Raw genomic sequence first — 22,024 nt, 5'->3', positions numbered from 1 at the left:
TTCCAGGAGGAACGACAATTCATCTTAGGAATGGAACAGAGATATGAAGCCTTATCCTGGGAGATTAAGACCTAGAAAAGGGCCAAGCCGAAGGAAGAACACACAGTGCGGGCAGTGCTGTCATTTCAGGCCACAATCTAGAGGCTGAATCAGCAGCTGACATTTGATGAGATGTTTCCTTCCTGATCTGGGGAGGGTGCAGGGAATAGGATTCCTATTGAAAAATGTGACCGGGTGACTTTTAAAAGGCATAGTGCACACACTGACCTCTCGCCTCCCCTGCACACTAGACACGTGTAGGCGCGCGCACACAAGCACGCGCACGCTCTCTGACATGCATCCACACACACACACTGCGTGAGTGGAACCACCATAGTGTGCCACCCTGCTATGATCTACTCTCTTTCTCTTTCTCTCTCTCTGCTCCACACTCATGCCACCCCGTTGTTCTTCTCTCTCTGTCGATCGCCCCCCCGCCCCTCCCCTCTGCCAGACCCCCTCCCCACCACCACCACCATCCTTCTAGACACCCCCCAGAATTCCATCTCTAATACAGCACCGGAACAAGCTGTCAGGGGTCTGTGTATGAGAGAAAGTGTGTGTGTGTGTCTGTGTCTGAAGCCCTACCAGAGAAACAGTCACAGTTGGAGTCTATCTTGCAGTCGCAGTCGGTGGGGGCTCCGGAGATGACGGAGATCTCTCCGTTGGAAGACACCTGCCAGGCGGTCAATAACACACAGCATGGCACACCCACACGCACACACATACACTGTTATCATTAACACACGAGACACACACTACACTACACACTACAAAACTCTGCCCAAGTTTAAAGTTTCCCATTCTCTGCCCCCCAAAATGATATTGATGATATAAAGCTAGCAATTTAAAACACAAACGTGAATTCATGTCAAATATTTTAAACTCAAAAATACATTCTCATTCTGATATGCATTATTAGCCTATCACACGCTGTACACAACAAATTGGATTCGAAACCATTGGTGGTTCCTGTGACCAATCAGATGAGTTCATCGGCGGCATGGCGACCTGTTGGATGCGGTTGATCCTCCTCTCGTCCGTCTCGGCGATGAACAGCGTCCCGTGGTGCGACAGGGCGATGGCCTTGGCGCCCTCCAGGGTGGTCCGCATGGCGGCCCGGCCCAGCAGACGCTGCTCCAGACCCGGCACCTGGCAGTGGATGGGTCTGCCCGCCACCATGCGCACCTGCAGGCTCTCTGCCAGCTACAGACACAGAGATGCTGCTAGGACTGGACCTGGTTTTCATGTGTGCGTGTGTGTGTGTGGGGGGGGGGGGGGTAGGCATGTGTGGGGAGGAGTGCGTTCTGGTTTGTGTGTGTATGTTCATGTGTGTGTGCCTACCTGGAGCACGATGTTGTTGTCTAAGATGTAGAGAGAGTTATCCAGAGGGTTGATAGCCACATCTGTTGGCCACTCCAGACGCACCTAGCGGATGAGAACACACACACACCAATCAACCTTTAATACTTGTCTTTATTTAGGCCACAATGAAACACTGAAGCACAAAGCACACAAGCGTTAAAAAAACCCTAGTTCCATGGAGGACACAGAGAGCTGGTGTGGAGAGGTGGATGTGTGCATGTAGGGGATACATAAAGCCCTCTCAATAACATGGCATTACCCCCTGCCGACCCCCAGACGCCCATGCAAAGGTCAGCAGCAGCGCGGGGGCGAGCGAGGGGAGAACGGGGAGTACTTCCTGTGTTTATACAGGGCTTACGGCGGAGCGGGCAACGACGCCACGCTCCAAATGTCAGGCAATAACGACGGCCCAGCACGGATAACACACCCCACTGGGGGGGGGGGGGTCGTTGGGACGTGCACACGTGAAATACATGCGCATACATGACACACTGACACTGCAAGCGTGTGCGCGCGTGTCAAGGACAGCTGTACACACCCAGGCTGGGGCAGTGGGGCACATCCCCAGAGTCCCCCACGTGACAATCAATAAAGTCTGATGTGAACTTATCTACTGTTAGTGTGTTTGGACATAGTATATACTGTAAATGCAGACTTGCGATTGAGACATGCAATCTGCATACACTCCAGTGATTGATGACCCGGGGGGAATAGATTGGTAAATAAATGGATCATGTTAAATTGCGAGTGACATGTCCAATTACAGGCGCTGTCAAATGACAGAGCAGTGGTTTTCACACTGAAATCCTATTTTAGCCCAGATCCATCACCTGTTACCCTGTCACACACACACTCACACCTACTTGACAGGCGTTCAACCTCCGCTCCTAACACACTCTGCTCCTAACGCACTCCTACAGCTAAATTTAGATGATCTGAGAACGTTGACTGCCTAAATGATATTTTCACACAGAGAACACGTGTATTTGTCTTTTATTCAGCTTAAATGGCAGCGAGCTTGTGAAAATGTTTGTGTTGGAATTCCCAGAGATGGTTGTTAACCGTGTTGGTCAGGTAAAGGTTAAAGAGTTATGTATACAAGCTGAGACACAGACGGAGGATGTGGAGTTCAACCTGTATGTGTGGTTGTGTGTGTGTGAGCGTGTGACCGCGTGTGTGTGGTCCGCTGGGCAGGACAAACAGATGGATTAGGTTTTAAGAGAACTCTTAAAAGGACTACAAGAGGACGTCGGGGTCTTCACCTGGGTAGTTACACAGACACACCGACACACACACACATGCTGGTACTATGTGCATCCAAGCACACACATACAAATTTGTTGGCATATACATGCACTCACACAACACACACATGATGGTATGTGCATATATACACACAAACACATTTGTAAGACACACACATCCACACACACACCAAGACACACACATCAACACACACAGACGAGAGTAGAGTCTGTGGTTCATCTATAATTCATGTGAAACTCTAATAGCTCTGATATCTCTGAGCTGTGTGATCTGATGGGTCAGTGATCACTGGGTCAGCGGACTGGAGCTGTGTGTGTGTGTGTTCCTGAGAACACACACACACAGGCCTGAGGCAAAGGCCAGAGTGTGCAGCCGTAGTCTGAGGGTCAAAACCTTCTCTCCACTATTCAGACAGAACACACACTAGTCAACACCATATAGAACTCTAGGTACATTCATCACATTGATGCCTGGTCAAACGACAGTATTACATGCCATCTGGTTACCTGGGTGATGTCCATGCGCGAATCACAGCTCAGGGGTTGCGTTGACATCAGGCCGTTGGAGCCAATCACAGTCGAGAGCACGCCCCTCTTGTTGATCTTTTTAATGGTGGTTCCATCCACAAAATAGACCACACCCCTTTTATCAATGGCAATACCTGGACAGGAATAAGGAGAGACACAAGAAAAAATAATGAGAGAAGAGATAATGTGTGTGTGTGTGTGAGAGAGAAATACAGAGAGGGGGGGGGGGAGAGAGAGCTCCTACTCAACTTATACATTCAGTTGAACCAGGCATCAGTCTTATCAAAAGCACTCCAGCGTAGAAATGTAATTATAACACCATTCCAGAACTTTCTGAAGGGATTAGAGCCACGCAACAGGAGGGAAAACGTATTTGTCACATTAGATGGCAAGCAGGAGCAGAGCTGCTGTGCACTCCTCTCTCTCATGTCAGAGTGTGTGTGTGTATGTGTCGTGTTCTCAAACCCCTATTACAGCAATGCAGTGCAGTGCGGCAAGGAAGGCCACCTCATATGAAGAGAGCACGGCGCTGCAATACACCATGGTCTTTCGGCGGAAAGGTCAGGGAGGGTGATGAATCATGGGCTGGTTGGGGACGAGGAGCGACCTTCATCCCATCCTCCTCCCGTCCTCATTCCTGCCTGATATCCATACGGGTACCGAGTCTGTTCTCCTGCTATGTCTCTCTCTAGGCCTCCACCATCTCACAAAGCAAACATGATTTACTCTGTTGCCACCACCCTCACTAGAATACACACTGTACACAGGGGGTGTTATTTTACCATAGTGCTGTGGTTTAATCGAATCAGAAGTCTCCCATCATGCTCAGCTGTGAAATAATTATTTGATCTTGTGAAAGAAAAAAAGGAGATGACTCATGAATATCTCCTCAAACGAGATAATCCTGTTAAGTAAACAGAGAGAAAATATGGTGCAAGCCCTTCTTTTGATCTCTTTTTAAGGGCTTATAGTTACATTTTTCATTTATTTTCATTTATCTTCTCGTCATTCTACTCTTCCCTGTACATGTTATACAATCCTGTTTTAGTGGGAAATTTTAATCTAACCAGTTTAATCGTAGAATCTTGAATTTGAGAACGCTGTACACAGAAGGGAACACTCAAGTGTGTGTCACGTTAAACGTATTGCTCTCTCTCTCTCTCTCTGTCTCTCTCTCTCTCTCTCTCTGTCTCTCTCTGTCTCTCTCTGTCTCTCTCTGTCTCTCTCTGTCTCTCTCTGTCTCTGTCTGTCTCTGTCTCTCTCTTTTCCCTCCTTTGTTTTCTCTCTCTGGCCTTGTCAAGTTGGGTTATGTATAGGTATACCCCCCCCCCTCCCCCCCAAACCTTTATACTCACACTATTTTCCCTTCTCTAGGACAACCCTCTCCTCCTCTGTACACCCCCCCCCCCCCCCCGCCCCCTCCTACTGTCCTCCAGGGCCTGGGATTGTAAATTGCGGCTGAAGGGGGCAGGGGCGGAGAGGGGTGGCAGGCCAGGGTCACGGTGTTTCCTGTTGGAGTTGGGGGGTGGGGGCAGAAGGTGAACTGCATTTCCTTCCCTACTACCACACTCATCCTCTCACTGACACAGATGGATCACATGCACACACACACACACACACTTTCACACGGGTGTGTGCAGATGCCTGACCACACAAACACACAACACACACACAGACAGGTGCACACCCCCCAGTCCCCCACCGCACACATACACCCTCCGTCCCTCCACCTATCCGTCCATCCTCTCACTCACTCACTCACTCACTCACTCACTCACTCACTCACTCACTCCATCTCTCCCCAGTTCCATATCTCAGAGCTAATCAGATGGCAGCCTTTAACCCTGAACCATGCTATGGGGTCTATTTCCAACCACTCACCTCCTTTCTTCGTCTCCCGTTCTCCTGCCCTTCATTCCTCTTCCTGTCACTCTCTATTATATGGGTTGTGTCACCTCTCTCAGCACAAACCGAGCCTGCACTTATGACCGCCACCCCCCCATTCGACCCCCCCCCAACCTTCACACAACTCTGTCCCCCATCCATCCATCCTACTTTCACATGCTGCACTCCTCTGCCCTCCCTCCCTCCCTCGCTCGCTCCTCCATACACGCATACCCTCACCCTGTCCCTGATCCTGTCACTTGTAAATCCTGCAAATGGGTGGAGAAACTGTCACTAACTTTCCCCTTCTAGTCACCCTCAATCCATTCTGTCTCTCTCCATCGTTATTTTTAAGTTTGCTCAATGTGGTGATCAAATCAAATTTACATTAAGAGCCATGGGGCTTCTGGGGGGAATTATTACATCCTGGAGTGATAAAACAGGACTATATGATATCTGTGTTTATAGGGCTTCCTCTCAGAGCTAAATAGACCCACCGTTTACCCATTTACACTTCCAGGAAAGAGATAGTCTCCATTGTTCCTGAAGTATCCGTAATCCTGTGAAGATTAGTCGAGATTCCCAACTGTCAGACGCATAACTTTCCTCTGAAGGAGGAAGGGTGGTGGGGTGGGAGCCCAATAGAGTGCTGCGGTGTCGGGGGAATTTACCGCCTGCGTAATGCCAGCACCCGCCCGGTATTCACAGGACTTCAAAAGATTTATGAGCGCCAGCCAACCCCCCCCCACACACACTAGCCAGGAGCGGTCTGACACTCCTGTTTAGTGGCTGGCAGTAAGACTGGGGGGGGGGGGGGGTAAGGGAGGGGGGTGCAGGAAGAGAGGCAACAGGACGGTGGGAGAAGATAATTGAGATAAATCTATACTCCGCACAGAAACTGACGTTTCCCTGAAAGTTCCGGGACTGGATTTTTATCATCAAAGAGAAGAGAATTAGACACACAGTCAGACTGACCTTGGACGAGAGGAGCAGGACGAGGAGGAGGAGAAGAGGAGGAGGAGGAGAAGAGGAGGAGGAGGAGAAGAGGAGGAGAGGAGGGGGGGGACTAATTCACTGCGTCACTTCACATTCTGCTTAGATGTCAGTGAAGGAGAGAGTGAGACAGAGAAGGAAAGAGAGCTGGCACGGTTTTTCAGGACTTGCAAATGTGTGTAAATCTTTGTGTGTGTGTGTGTGTGTTTGCGTGCGCACACCCGTGTGTGTCTTTGACAGCAGAGGAAGTCTAACCACAACTGTTGTAACCGTTCCTCTCCAGTGTTCACCTCATGCTGCCCTGCATCCTTCTGGGGAGCGGGGACAACAGCCCCTTATACCCTCACATCTGCAGGGACACAGGCGAGGTCATTTCATGGACACTCACACTCACACATGTACATATACACACGTGTATGCAAACACACACACTTTCAGCCACACATATATGCACACCGGTAAACACACACACACACACACACACAAAGAGCAGCTGCCTCATTCTGGAATGACTAACCCCTACTGAGCCCGTCAGTCACCCTACGGGAAAACTCCCTTACCCCACACGGTCACCATGGGTGATAATCATACCAACTGAATATATAACCACTGGAATCAGATGTAACCGTACTCCAGTTGCTAGCAGGTGTGTTTGACAAGCGTGCATACACTAATTGCATCAGTCAGGTGGTTGGCTTACAATTGGAGGTTTGGTGCTTCTGTGATAACCTGCGGGTCGTGGATTGTATGGGCGACTATCAGCTTAACTACAACCATGCTGTGAGGAAGTCCACACACAACCCACACCTTGGGGTTGATTTAAGAGGTGTTCTGAGGCCAAAGAACCCACACACGCACCTGCGAAGACACACCCTTGTCTAGGCTAATACTATTGTGCTGTTATATATTTATATATTATTTTCAACTCAGTTTAGGTCAAACTTATTCCAATGAATGTTCTGCATTGAGGTTACACAAGTGTGTGTGTGTGTGTGTGTGTGTGTGACATAACTCTCATCCTAGCAACGAAAGGATTGGTGCATCACCTTGTCAGCCTCTATGGTTCTGAAGTTCTATATATGCTCTGTAGTCAGGTAGCAACAGTTGTTTTAACCAATAAAATACCTGTAAATCGCATTGAATTCAACCACAAATCGAGTAGATTAACTTCGACCCCCCGCCCCCCTCACAGCGTGTGACTTTGAAAGTTGATATGAAGATGTGGATACTTGTTCCATGATAACATCAGGCTCCCCCTCACTGTGGTGGAGAGGTGTGTGTGTGTGTGTGGTTAGATTCAATAGGGTGAGTCGGTGTGTGTGTGTCTGTGCCTGTAGATGTGTGGGTGTGTGCTCGTGTGTGTGTATGGATGCGACGGCGTCCACGTGGGTTTGTCTGTGGCTGAGTAGGTAGCTGATGAGATGAGGCATGGCAGTTAATCTGGTTGTGTGCATATGTAAAGGCAGTGCAGGGGAATCAGACCGAGGTTCATTGTGTAGCTTGCTTGAACCGCAGTCTTTCTAGATGGTAGAGATCCCCACACCCTCCTACACACACACACACACACACACACGTTGTTGCCAACTGTGCCCATGTTTAATCTGACAATTTAAATCTGTTCAGTCATTCTTGTCTTCCTGTCTGATGAAACTTCAGCCAAACAGGATCCATCAGTACTGGAATGTAACACCTGCTTGGAATAAACCCTATCTCACTCAAGTACACATAGTCAGCGCTACATTTGCTGGTCTGTTTAAAAATGCGACACGCTTCCTGACACTTCCATACAAAACTTCAATTGTCAATACTTGATACCCCTTCCAATGTGATATTCCATCAATTTGCAGTAGCCTAGATCTTAGAAATCACATCAATAATTTAGGGTTTTAATCAATTATTTAAAAAAGAGTCCCACAGAGCAGAAATCAAGATCTGTAATTAAAGTCTGCTGCGTAGATGACGAGTACTGAACTCATTAGTTCCTGCTCAAGTTTGTTAACACATTAACCCCACTTAATTTATCATTAACAGACAGCTCGTTGAAAAACGCAACAGAAAGTGAGGGGAAAAGGGACATTGCCTGCAAATTTAAGAAGTTTCGCGAGTGAGGATATTCTGAAATATGCGATGCTAATTTTCTAGCACATAAACATCCTTGGGTGAGTATGCAGCTAACAGAATAATTGGCTTGTTTGATATCAAAAGGAGCGATCCAAAGCAATCACGAAAGAACCGCACACACTCAATTATAAAAGCAATTGAAACGCTTCGGAGTAGAAAACTTTATCAAAGAAGCGTGCGTCTGGCCCGCTCGCGTAGCTTCGGTATCTCCGACCGAAGTGTTTAGAGAACACCCACACCGGATACATATAACTAATCACAAAGTATAAAAAATAACACTTTTAGATAGTACTCTTACTTTTGCTCTACTTATTATTCTCTGCGTTATCACTGTAAATAGCAGTTCAAATTGCATCTACCAAATGTTAAAATGAGAGGAATACCAAGATTGTGTTTGGTGAGGCTAAGTGAAGAGATTTGGGGATTTTGGCACCCAAATAACGTTTCATGACATAAAATGTGTTCAAATAATTATTTTCACAACAACATTAATTAACAACAACAACACAGATTTTCCAAATAATATTTTATTATCAAAATGTGTTATTTCGTAAATGAGTTCTTAGTTTTATTGGGACCACTGTGTTAGGCTTGGCCAGTGAATCAACTAAAGTCAGACCCTAGGCATTCTTTTAGTGAATTGTTTTTATATTATCCTCCAAAGTTAATAAACACCAATTTGATCTTAAAATCTAAAAACCACACAACACGATTACAAACTAGATGAAATAACAGATGGATGACATTACTACAGTATATAACAAAGTATTTGTGTATGGTCCAGCTACTTGTTTTTGATTGGATTTGACTATAAAGCACTTTAGATGACTCTTGGCTTTATAAAATGAATGTGTCTGATGGAGTTTGAGTAGATCACTAGAGGAAGGGGAAGGGCTTGGTTAGGGTTGGTCTGGATCCTGATATTTGTTCAAATGATAGGACAAAGGGGCGTGCTATGGTCACAGATTCACATTTAGCTAGATTGCATGTATTTATTTATTATTTAGTCATCTTCAAGTAGGTGGATACTGTCATGCTTAAACCTTTGGGATTATTTATTTTGATCTCTACTCTGTGAACCACAGAAGTTAATGTAACACAGGTGAAGACACTTAGAGACAAAAAGAGTTTGAGAAAAAGAGAGATGGAGAGACAAAGACAGAGTCAGAGAAACAGCGATAGGTAAAAAGAGAGAGATATATTGATATAAAGAGACAACAAGAAAATTGAGTTAGAGATTTAGAAAAACAAAAGGGAAAGAGAAAGAGGAAGAGACAAAAAAAGAGTAGAAAAAGGAGAAACACAAATCTCTCTATCTCTCCAAACCCCTGTGTCAGGGGAATCACCTACAGTAGCATAATGTATGTAATATATTCCTTTGCTGCCTCTCAACATCCCTCATCCCCTCTTTCCCCTCTCCCTTCCACCCCTCCCTCCCTCGCTCCCTCCTTCCTTCTTTCTTCCCACTCCTCCCTCCCTCCCTCCTTCCTTCTTTCTTCCCACTCCTCCCTCGCTCCCTGCAGTTTGTCACGGTGGGACAGCCACCAGATAAGGCTGACTCAGAGCATCGGAAACACACACATGTCACACCCCTGATGATCATGTCACACTGACACACTGCGTAGAAGAAGACACAGATAACAAGGACCTCGCTCAGACAGTGAGAAAACAAGAGGCCATAGGTTTTACATTATGCAAGGAGAGATCTGTCATTCACACGTACACACACACACGGCGGGGCTCATCTATGTAATGCCACAAAAACATAACCACACTTGTTTTTCTTGCTGACACCCAATCTTTCAGACACAATTGGAGCCTTTGGCCTTGAGCCTGGATGTTGTATTGACTGTGGCCTTCATTAGGTACACAGTGAGTTATCAGTAATCTCTCTCAAGCTCCCGCACCTCAGACTACTGAACAGCTCACGGTCAACCACACAGACCGACAGTTGTGTGTGTGTGTGTGTGTGTGTGTGTGTGTGTGTGTGTGCGTGCAAGAGAAGACGGGATGACCCTAGACTACTCTGGTTCATCTCTGAACAACACAGGGCAGGAGAGATCCCACAGAGACCCCACTGTGTAGCTGACCCAGAATCAAACTGAGGTCGACACCAAGGCTAGGTTATCCCTACAAGCTAAAGCCTGAGAGACCACAACTGACTTCTGGACTCAGAACAACCTCTTTATTATGCCTCTGTAATTCCATGGCTGTGGATTTCACACACTAAAATAAAAAGGGCTAGAATCACTATGACCTTCTAGCCCTTTTATTTTACAGTGTGAAAACAGAATATGTTGGGTTCTGCTAGACCAGTCTGGTTAATTCATGGCTGGTATCATTAATGTAGAATTCTCTCCATCGGCAAACATAATCAAAGTTCAATCTTGCCAGCATTCAGGTTTAGTAAAAGTGGGATTTTTTATATACCCAGGCACACACACACACACACACACAAACAAACACCCACAGCTGCACGCAAACACAGACATACAAACAAATATGTGCGCACGCAAACACACACACACATACTACACAGAGCATATCAGAAGAGGCAGGAGTGTATCTGATGACCTTGCCTATCGGAACTAACCCCACAACTACTCTTCTGTTCTTCTGCACAACATTGGGAGATGGAGAGACCGACAGAGAGAGGGAAAAGGGGGAAAAAGATGGGAAGAGAGAAAGAAAGGGGGAGAGATAGAAAGGTAGAGTTAGCGAGAGAGTGGGAGGGATAGAGTTGATACATAAAAGAGGGAGAGAGAGATGGCAGAAAGCGAGAAACGGAGGCGCCCACTTAAGGCGTATTTGTTTCGCAATTTGCGCGTAAAAGCAAGGCGAGGTATGTACAAACATGCCGCACTGAGGTAAAAGCGCAGACTGCCTGTTGCAGGTACTGAAATGGCAAATTGCGCTTTTCCGTGTCATGCATATGCATTCACGGGAGGGTCAATGGGAAAGGGAAGTTTCCCATAAAGAGATGGGAGGGGATGCATAAAGTACGCCGAAGTATGTATTCGGCGGTATGTACAAAAACCGCCTGTGAAAGCGCACCTCTATTTTGCGGTGAAAATTCTCCGCTTTTTAAAAGCAGGCGTAAACCAGGATGCGCATAGGCCTCCTGGTGAAATGGCAGCCGTAACCCGAGCAAGACGAAGACATAGGTCAAATAATTTTTGCCACAAGGATCACACTTTTCGAATTGAGTGAACACGAAATTATACGCGTTACAGATTAAGCAGCCATGCAATATTACAGTCACTGGAAGAAATCAAAGATTACATCGAATCTCTGACTCAGCGTTCACATTCCATTCTTCCAGCAATTGTTAAACTCCTCGCTACATTGGCATCAGGATCATTTCAAACAGTCATCGCTGTTTCGACTTCGGTGGCTAATCCATGATAGAAAGAGAGAAGGAGGCCCATTCAATTGCGCGTTTAAATGCTGCAATTTACGGTACAGTGGGCGGAGAAAGGCGCTGATTACCCGATGACCTGCATTTTTTGTAAATACGACGTAAACTGAAGTATCACAGCGTGCGCATTCTGCGGGTTGGCCATGGGGCTAATAACGTTACATTTGTGAATGTACATGAGGCCCAGAGTATCCTCAGCCTGACACCATGAGGGGGGGAGGGTGGGGGGCAGGGGCAGGTAGGTTGGGGCTGACAGGTGTTATATACCAGGCTATGTAGCATTCAATGTTCAGATTGTAATGATAACAAAGGTTTAGTACTGATACTGAGCATATTGAAGAGTTGAGCTATTAACTAATCTGGGGAGGAAGTTATGTTCCTTGTGGGCCGGATGCAGGAAACTGCAAGGTAAACTGAGGATATGGTAAGATGGGCTCCAAGGTGGTGAAAAGATGCATTCTCAGAGTTCTGTGGCTCCTCCCACCATGTGGCGAGCTGAGGCGGCTCTAACCTGACTGGAGCTGTGAATGCTCCATCGGCACCGACTGATAATATGAGTCACAGAGGCCCTGGGAGATGTGTGTATGTGTGTGTGTGTGTGAGAGAGAGACAGAGAGGGATGTGGTAGTGTGTCAGCTACTGATAAGAGTATTAGCCTGCCCCCTGTGGGTCAGAGGGAGGCTGGCACTGCGGGCACACACACATACATACGCATGCACACACACACACACACACGGGTCTCTTTGGATGTCAGCTTTGCAAACAGCAGCTAAAAAGCTCTGAGACCAAACAGCAGATAAGACAGCCCCACAATAAACAAGCCTGTCTACTGTCACCGACTGAGCTGAGCATTGCACACGCACACGCACACGCACACGCACACACACACACACACACGCACATCCACAACATAAACAAGCTTTTTGGGGTAAAAAGAGACCAAACTAAAAAAGAAAAAAAAAGTTTGTCTGAGAGATGATGATAAGTAGGTGATTCATCCAATCCAACCCAAAGAATCTGGAGATGCTGCCAAGGCCTCTGTCTCCTCAGGGATCCACCAGCCCCTTTCATGTCCGACATGAGATCCATCCTAAATGGAGCGAGGATCCTTTATTTACCAGGATAATTGAGTGTGGAGGAGAGGCCCATGGTGCAGGCGCTAAACAATACGTCAGATCTCGCCTCCACGTGTGAGCGTTGGGATAAGCCTCGTGGATTAGTGTTGTACAGGAGGAGCGCTGGTGAAACACGTGGCAGGGGCCCAACAATGACTCCCAGGGTTGTTTCCGAGAACAATTAAAAAAAAATACAAAATGGGCGAGAAACAGACGGTTGGACACCAGGGAGGAGAGGGAGAGGGAGGGATAGAAGCATACATGCACTTGGGAAGTGAGAGAGATTCTCTGGGGAAGTGAATAAGGGAACCAGGCAGAAGAGAGGAATAGACTGGTGAAGAAAGAGAATGAAAAGGATAGACACTGGGGGAAAAGGGAGAAAATGAGAGCTTGACTCAGGAGAGGAGAGGAAGTGAGGGATAGCTTGGGAGAAGAAAGGACGAGAGCGGAGGGAAAAGGGGAAAGCAAGAAAACGAGGGTTCTAAGGAAAACACCGGAGGACATCAACAAAGATCAATGGTCGCCAATCAGACAGTTGCGACTCGTGAGGAGGGCCTGACAGATTGACTAGCGGCAAGCTCTCTCATGTCACTTTGAAGTCCTCTGACCACTCATTACAACAAACCTCAAAGGGCGTGTGTGTGTCATGTGTCATGTGTGTGTGGCTGTGTCGTGTGTGTAAGTGTGCAGACAATGTGTGTGTTTCCATAGCCTGTGTATGTGTTTGTGACCTGGTCGGCTGAAATCGGCTTAATGATGATGTTCAGGGTCTAAGAGGATGAGCGAGACATTTGGGTCAAGGCAACTTTCTATGAAGATCCAACAAAAAAAGTCCATACTACACAACAGAAGGACCATCCACCCAACACACCGACAGCATTCAAGTCCCATCTGAGGAGGCCCTAGTCACCCTACAGACATGTCCCTGGTAGATAAGTGCCAGGACAGGGAGAAAGACACTGACTCGGCATCATATACCCCAGAGACCCCAGACAAAACCTGGATGGTCAGAGGTGTGAAGGATAAGGAGAGACAGGGAGGGGGGATAGAGAAGGAGAGAGAGAGGAGGGGTAACAACCTTCAGAACATCTGCCTGAAGGTTCCTTGGATGAATAGTCTCCCTGAAGTACAGTAGGAGAGGATGAGAGAGAGAGAGAGAGAGAGAGAGAGAGACAGAGAGAGAGAGAGAGAGAGAGAGAATACAGCAGGAGAGAATGAGACTGAAGGAGAGAGACAGACAGAGAGAGAGGGAGAAAGAGAGAGAGGGAGGGAGAAAGAGAGAGAGGTGATGGTGGAGAGAGTAACAATAGAAAGACAGAGAGAGCTGCCCAACTAATACAGCGATAAAAATAGAAACAAAAGAGAACAGAAGAGATAGTGGGAAGAAAAAGAATGAGAGAAAAAGTTAGAATGAGAGAAAATGGAAAGATGGAGTTTGAGTTACCAAGAGGGAGAGACAGAGAGAGTCCTGCAACATTAGTGACAAAGAGAGAAAGACAAATGAGAGAAGCCATGCAAGCATGGCCTAAAATTAGACCTGTTCTTTAACGCTAGGTTGTTCTACTGTGGGCTAAGCTTGACTGGCAGCTGGGAAGGACCGTGGGAGGAGGAGTATGATTGACAGGCATGGATGTGCGACTCGGTTAGAATGTGAGTACTTCTGTGTGTGTGTGTGGGATCGCATGTGACTGACAAGTGTGTGGGTGCGATTGGCGAGGGAGGTCTGAACGACAAAAGTGTGCATTCTAATTGATCCAATGTGTGTGTGTGAATGTGTGCGTGTGGGGGAGTCTCCTACCCCGTGGGTTGTTGAGGGCAGCCTCCGTGGCCTTGCCCCCCTCTCCACAGTGGCTCTGGTCGAAGGGCAGACACTGCTCCCCAGTGCCTGCCACTACCTCCAGGTTCCGGGCTGGGTCCTTGGTGGGGCCCAGGTTCCTGACCCGGTACACCCTCCGGCTGCTGGTGTCGGACACGTACAGAACCTCCCCCACTGGATCCATCGCCAGGTAGTACTTATGGGCTGGGCTGGTGCTGGGTACAGGACAGGAAGGGAAGGGGTTACTTGTGTGTGTGTGTGTGTGTGTGTGCGGGTGTGCGTGTGCATTTACTGTGTGTTCGTATATCTGTGTTTGTGTTCCTGTTCAGGAGTGGTGTTGTGGGGGAGGTCGAAGTGAAAATAGGTGTGCGCAGGCGGGTGTAGGTGTGTGTCATGTTCATTGGTTTCTTATCAGCACTGCCTGTTTCTATTCTAATATCAGTCGACTGTACTCCCTCATCCAGCGCAATTGGTGTTAATTAAGTACAAATGTACCTGTCTAGATCTCAATTAAAGACTCGCGGCTAACAAAACAGACCCCCTGCAGCGCGAACAGCATAAACACACAACAACATCAACACCCTCGACTCGTCTCACACTCTCTCCACAACCCATAATGAAACGCCACAGTGATCAGACGGAAAAGCTTGCCGTTACCACGCTATTATCAACTCTCTTCCCCACAGGGTTTTGTCTTTGAGGCATCCGAGTCGGCAGTCCCTCTCCATTTTGCTTTGCTCATATCCCCCCGAACCCCCCACCACCACCACCCCCACCACCACCACCCCCCCTCAGAGTATCTGGCAGGAAACCCTTAAAGTGAAACAGTAGAAGGAGGTTCACGAGGGGTGTGAGCCCGGGCTCCCCTCGCTGCTGTGGGCTCGCAGGCATTCTGCCCGGGGAGGGAGAGTGGAAGGGAAGGCCCTTTGAAAGCCTGCTAACAATGAATAATGAATGCGTTTGACTTGAGAGAACAATGGTTTGGAGAAAAAGGGAGCTGAAACGACAACATGCTAGGCTAGGAGCCCGGGGACACTGAGGGAGAGGGGGAGAGAGGGAGAGGAGAGAGGGAGAGAGGGGGCAAGAGTGAAAGGGGGGAGAGGGAGGGAGAGGGGGAGAGAGGGAGAGGAGAGAGGGAGAGGGGGAGAGAGGGGGCAAGAGTGAAAGGGGGGGAGAGGGAGGGAGAGGGGGAGAGGGAAAGGGGAGAGAAGGAGAGGGGAGAGGGAGAGAGAGGGAAGGAGAGAGGGGGAGATAGGGAGAGAGGGAGGCAGGGTGTGGGGGCATGAAGTGCCTTAAGAAAAAGGTTTTTCATAACCTTCTGTGTTCGAATACGATTTGTGAATCGTGTGAAGAACACACACACACATACTGTCTGACCAGGTCATCGCTGAGGTTCGATGTGAACCTTTTGGCGTGTTTAAAGATGGCATCTCAACAAATCCCCTTTCCTGTTGAATAAAACCCTGATCTCACACTCACACACATTCACCACCATATACAACCTGATAGCAACCCTGTCGATGCTCTCGCACACACACACATGCAAGCACACCCAACTGCACGCACGCCAACAACCACCCCTCGGCTCGATATAAACCCCGATAGCAACCCTGTCCACACACACACACACACACACACACAGCTCGTACTACATCAGTCTAATCCTCTCCCTGACACAGTGAGGATTGGCCACATCAACCCCGTCACCTGGGGCTGGCTGCCAGCGTGGCCGCCTGGGGGGTGCCAGTTTAACCCTGGCTCAGAGAGCCAAGAAACTGACACCCGCTGGAAAACCCAGAGCTGTAATCCCTGACAAACACAACACCTACCAGAGACACGCATAGGGAGGTCCACACACACACGCACGGTTCTTAATCTCATGAAATGAGGAGTGGGCCTTAATGAGACTGACCTCAAGCTTTGTTGATGGAAGCTTTGCGCAGCGAGGTGGATTTGTGAGTCATTGCCAAACAGCTGGAGTGTGTGGCGTGCCTTGTGGGTCGTACGGTATGAAGCGTGTGGTGAGTAGTGTGTAGTGAGTAGTGAGTAGTGTGTAGTGAGTAGTGAGTAGTGTGTAGTGTGTAGTGAGTAGTGTGTAGTGAGTAGTGTGTAGTGTGTAGTGAGTAGTGTGTAGTGAGTAGTGAGTAGTGTGTAGTGAGTAGTGAGTAGTGTGTAGTGTGTAGTGAGTAGTGAGTAGTGTGTAGTGTGTAGTGAGTAGTGTGTAGTGAGTAGTGAGTAGTCAGTAGTGTGTAGTGAGTAGTGAGTAGTGTGTAGTGTGTAGTGAGTAGTGTGTAGTGTGTAGTGTGTAGTGTGTAGTGTGTAGTGAGTAGTGTGTAGTGTGTAGTGAGTAGTGTGTAGTGAGTAGTGTGTAGTGTGTAGTGTGTAGTGAGTAGTGTGTAGTGAGTAGTGAGTAGTGAGTAGTGAGTAGTGTAACGTGTAGTAAGTAAAGAGGTCTCCTGACTCCCACCTGTGTCTGCTATCCCGGTTCCTGATATCATTTGTCGTGGAGCATTTGGGGAAAAAAGAGAGAGTTAGAAAAAGAAAGAGGGAAAGAGAAAAAGATGGAGTGACAAAACAACATCGATTAGAAAGCATGAATTTTGAATCTGAACAAGAATTAACATCTGTAGCCCAGAGCTCCACAATGAACATTAGTCAATTTCTCTCCTCCAAAAATTGCTGATGTTTGATTCAGCAACAAAAGAAAATGGATTCAACAACCCTTCTGCCATTCCACATGAAATATGCACTCAAGACAAGAAGTTTTCCTATACACTTCCTCCCTAAGGGTGCTAGTGTGTCAAAAGCAGACAGTTGAGAACAGACATCAGAACCTGGAGATGTTCTGTGAGACTATGCAGAAAGAACCATTGCGTAAGCGTCCCCTTGACAAGACTGTAGGAGGTCCATTGTGGTGTCTTACTTCAAAAACTGACAAACTAGACAAAGCCTGTAACACAGCAGGTGGTATGATAATGATCTACTGAGTAATGTCTGTACCACCTTACCCCCTCTCTTACCTAGCCAGGGAGATGGGTTATATTTATCCCATGAGGGATGAATTCTAAAATAACGCTAGCTGCAAATTAAAGGCACACACAGAAACAAACAGACAATAAACAGACAATAAACACACACCTCACCCTCTCAGTCAGTCAGTCAAAGAGTATGTCAAGATGCTATATTCATCTTGTATTCTATAATGTGTTATTCTATAAACACATCATACCCCACACAGATCAGAACAAAGCACATTCTGGATCATTCAATGCATTCCAGTCCAGACCAACCATGACCTAAACCCATCCAAACCCAGCCCAGGTCCAAAGCCAACCCCAACCTCAGCCACCTCCTCCTCATCCCTCAGACCCTCCGGTTCCTCACTTGAGTTCCAGCACGGTGGTGGTGTATCCATCAGGGTGCACCCTGCGGATCAGGTTGAAGTCCCCCACGTAGAGAGACCCGTCTGGGCCACAGGCCAGTGCCACAGGCCCATACAGCATCATGTCCCGGGCCTGACCACTGCAGCTCGGACCACAGGGGACGCTCCGGAACAAACCATTCCCCATCACCGTGGAGATGACGGGGGGTTGTTGGGAGAGAAACACGTTCTCCCCGTTCCCTTTATGGAGGATTCCTGGACAGAGTTAGGAGATATATTAGAGCTGGATCATGTGTGTGTGGGTATGTGTGTGTTGTGTGTTTGTGTGTGTGTGTGTGTGTGGTGTGTGTGTGTGCTCACCGCTGTGTATATTGAGAGAGTGGTGTTTGTCCAAAGACCAGCCGCCCAGGTCAGATGGTACCATCTCAAAGCCTTGCATCATGGCCGTCCTCCGCTCCCATTGGATGGCACCTGGACAGGCCTCATACTCATATCCCACTGACACTGTACGTACACACACCCACAGAGACACACACACACACACAGGCATGCATCCGCACCCACACACAGGCATACACACACGCACGCATTCAGTGTGTGAGGAGAGTCAAGAGAAGAGTCCACGTAATCAGGCGACATTTTCTCTGAAGCACCCAGAATTAGCTCCTTGGCCTCGGTGCTGTAATGACAGTGCTGAGCGCTCCACAAAGACAAACAGCCGGCTACGCCAGACTTCTGTTCAACAAGCTACAACCAACAGCCCTTTACCTCTTCCGTCCCTAAACAGGCTGAAAGCTACTAACAAACACACACAAAATAAGAGAAAGAGAGAGGCAGAGATACTGCATTTACTAAAAGAGAGAGGAGACAGACAGAGAGACAGACAGAGAGAGAGAGAGAGATCAGTGCTGTTCACACCCTGATGTGAATAACCAGAGCTGCTTTACAGATGTATAGGGATGTGGCACACACACGCCCACACATACCAGAATGTGCTAGGCCTATCACAAGGGGTAAATGTGCTGTGTTTCCTTCCTGTCTGCTATAAAGCAGCCTGGGGCTGTGTGGTGAACTCCAACCACAAAGGAAGCTGTTTCTGGAAACAGGTCTCCTGGTCGTGGCCAACAGAGACACAGAACACAGAGGAGGGAAGAGGACGATGGCAAGGCCTTTAAAAGAGAACCAACAGTCGGAGAGAGACACAGAGAGACACAGAGAGACACAGAGAGAGAGAGAGAGAGAGAGAGAGAGAGAGAGAGAGAGAGAGAGAGAGAGAGAGAGAGAGAGAGAGAGAGAGAGAGAGAGAGAGAGAGAGAGAGAGAGAGAGAGAGAGAGAGAGAGAGAGAGAGAGAGAGAGAGAGAGAGAGAGAGAGAGAGAGAGAGAGAGAGAGAGAGAGAGAGAGAGAGAGAGAGAGAGAGAGAGAGAGAGAGAGAGACCGAAGGGCAGAGATTCAGACAAGAAAAGGAATTAAAAATACAAGAAAAGACAGAAGAGAAACCCAGCTATGACAGGAAGCAGAGGGGTACTGAGACATCATGTGAGGCCAGGAGAACAGAGAGCATGGAAGGGTAGAGGAGGAGGTGAGAGACGGAGCGTGAGAGGGCAAGAGCAGCCTTCTATGAGCAGACGGGAGGAAAACACTGACAGAAATGGATAGGACCTGAGGAAACAGAGAGAGTGCATGCCAGGACACAACAACAGGGAGCGAGAGAGACCAGAGCAGGCAAGTGAGGAGAGAGAAGGCAACCAAAGAGCTCGAGTAGAGCAGGGAAAAGAGAATAGAAGAAAGAAGGAAGAAGTGGAGAAGGGAGAAGGTAAAGAAGAAACAAGCAGGTTTTACCGGTAGCTTGCGTCAGCCCCCAGACCTCCTGTCCGTAGACGTCAGTCTTGTTCCAGACCAGTCTGTGTACCAGGCCAGGTCCAGCTGGGTACCAGCGTTGGAAGAGCCGTCCCTGGACCCAGGCCCGAACGTGCACCCTTGACAGGCCTGCCAGAGGGGAGACAGGGGAGGAGGCTAGGGGAGGGGTGAGGAGGACGCGCAGCAGGGAGAGGTAGCCCGCGGCGCGTGTGCTAAGGTAGTTCAGCTTCACAAAGGACCCTGGGATAGCTACCTCCTCCTGCACCACCTGGGAGGAGAAGGGGGGAGAGGAAAAACAGAGGGAAGAAGAGAGTGACATTTGGTGAGTCAAGTCCAGTTAGTGTGCTTGCTACCAGTAAGTACTAAAAAGATAAGTATAAGTTACATTGGAAATAGCGGTGTCACCAAACAAGATGTGCACAAACTACAGCTACCTGTAGCTCAGGTATGACCGGACCCCTCTCTGCACATGCTCCAGTGTGTCTGGGGAGGGGGGAGGACAGGACCAAGGGGTATGGGCTCAGAACACTCCTGATGTCACACTTAGTGGGCTGAGACTCTTCCCTTGCCATGGTCACCTGGTCCAGGACCAGGAAGTCGTTGCTTGGTGTCCATATGGGGTGTGTCTGAGAGAGGAAGGGCGGGCGCTGGAACAGCAGGTTCACAGACACTGCCCCCAAGGTCACCAGGTCAAAACTAGAGAGAGAGAGAGAGAGAGAGAGAGAGAGAGAGAGAGATAAAGAGAGAGAGAGAGAGATAAAGAGAGAGAGAGAGATAAAGAGAGAGAGAGAAAGAGAGAGAGATAAAGAGAGAGAGAGAGAGACAGACAGAAAACCACACACACACAGAGAGAGAGATTGAGGTACATGTCTATGTATTAATGTATATGTGGGTGCGAGTGTATGTATGTATGTATGTGTGGGTGGCTGTGTGTGCTTGTGTGTGTGTGTGTGTGTGTGTGTGTTTGTACCTGCCATCCTGTCGAGTGACGGTGTATCCATATTCCGGATGTTGTAAAAAGGTGATGTTCACTCCAACCAGAGGTGACCCGTCCTCCAGCACAACATTACCCCTGATCACAGCTACCCGACTGGAGAGGGAGAGAGAGAGAGAGAGAGAGGTATTAAGAAAGAGGAAGAGGGAGACGGAGAGAGGGAGGAAGGGAAAGAAAGCCCAGCTTCCACCACGCCCAGCCTCCCCTGCTCCCTGTCCTCTCGCTCTTCTAGCGTCCCTCAGAGTTCCAGCTCACCTGGCAGAGAACGTTCCAATAGAACATACTACAGATCCAAACCAGCGGAACGTCTCGCTGCCTTGGTTACCACCATAAGAAAGGGAGATGACGTTGAGCTCTGGAGAGGTGTCTTGAAGGAACATCCATCAAAGCCACATGGAACAATACCCTCCTCAGTAATGTGACAGAAGCAATTATTGTAATGTCATGTAGGTAATCTGATTGAATCTGATGTAATTACAAATCTGATTACAGAAGCTATGTAGAGCACATCGAGGTACTGACTATTGCTGGCAAAGTGTGAAATAGGCTGTTTACTGCTGAAAAAGCAGCAGGCTTGGTTGAGTACAGACTAATGGATTCAGACTGACACACACACACCCACACACACTCATACAGTCACAGAGGACGCATGATCACAAACCTGGAGGCACATACACACAAATACATAATATACATACACACACATCCAGAGCAGACCCACACACTGTACATACACACGCACACAAACACACACATCCACAAAACAACCTCACACAAACACAATGAGGGATCATTTGAGCCTGCTCTCCGACGCTGGGGGAGGAAGGGATGAATGAAGGAGGGCCGAGTTTCTCCCACCGCCAGAGACGTTTGTTCTCTCAGCCCTGAAAGCCATCGATATCCTGCTCCCCCATAATTAATCCATCTGTTTATTCTAAAAGCCAGTAATAGAGGGAAGGGGGGGGTGAGAAAAAACATAAAGGGGGTCATTTGTCAGGGAGGAATCACTTCAGGTTGTTTCCACTCCAAACTTTCTAGGTCACAACGGCGTGGAGATGGATTGCTCTCCCCTGAGGCTTCTGGCGCCCCGTGAAATATTGATGGCGACACTTTTACGAGCGCTGTAACAGGACGACGCACGAGGCATAAATATGTAACAAACAAACAGGTGCCTGACACAGACTCAGACAGACAGGGGGAAATGACCCGGGGGCCGCTCTGGGTGACCTGCGGATGGATACGCAG

At 48.2% G+C, this 22,024-nt stretch overlaps 1 protein-coding gene across 1 annotated transcript in view; it reads right to left on the bottom strand.

The window, feature by feature from the left end:
- The window catches only part of LOC146302388 (teneurin-1-like), a 92,820-nt gene that overhangs the window by 11,446 nt on the left and 59,350 nt on the right, over positions 1 to 22,024 (bottom strand). The window contains exons 15-25 of the mRNA XM_084699038.1: positions 20,756 to 20,875; positions 20,220 to 20,481; positions 19,768 to 20,053; positions 18,287 to 18,430; positions 17,929 to 18,181; positions 17,012 to 17,032; positions 14,527 to 14,759; positions 3,177 to 3,331; positions 1,384 to 1,467; positions 1,051 to 1,245; positions 628 to 715 (exon numbers count right to left, since the gene is read on the bottom strand). Coding sequence (XP_084555164.1) covers positions 628 to 715; positions 1,051 to 1,245; positions 1,384 to 1,467; positions 3,177 to 3,331; positions 14,527 to 14,759; positions 17,012 to 17,032; positions 17,929 to 18,181; positions 18,287 to 18,430; positions 19,768 to 20,053; positions 20,220 to 20,481; positions 20,756 to 20,875 — 1,841 coding nt within the window. The remainder of the gene's footprint in view (positions 1 to 627; positions 716 to 1,050; positions 1,246 to 1,383; positions 1,468 to 3,176; positions 3,332 to 14,526; positions 14,760 to 17,011; positions 17,033 to 17,928; positions 18,182 to 18,286; positions 18,431 to 19,767; positions 20,054 to 20,219; positions 20,482 to 20,755; positions 20,876 to 22,024) is intronic.

Source organism: Hypomesus nipponensis, chromosome 1 (assembly GCF_054491055.1).
Source record: "Hypomesus nipponensis isolate SF chromosome 1, ASM5449105v1, whole genome shotgun sequence".
Classification (NCBI taxonomy): domain Eukaryota; kingdom Metazoa; phylum Chordata; class Actinopteri; order Osmeriformes; family Osmeridae; genus Hypomesus; species Hypomesus nipponensis.
The sequence above is the reverse complement of the archived record's forward strand: the minus strand, read 5'-3'. Positions and strand labels throughout refer to the sequence as shown.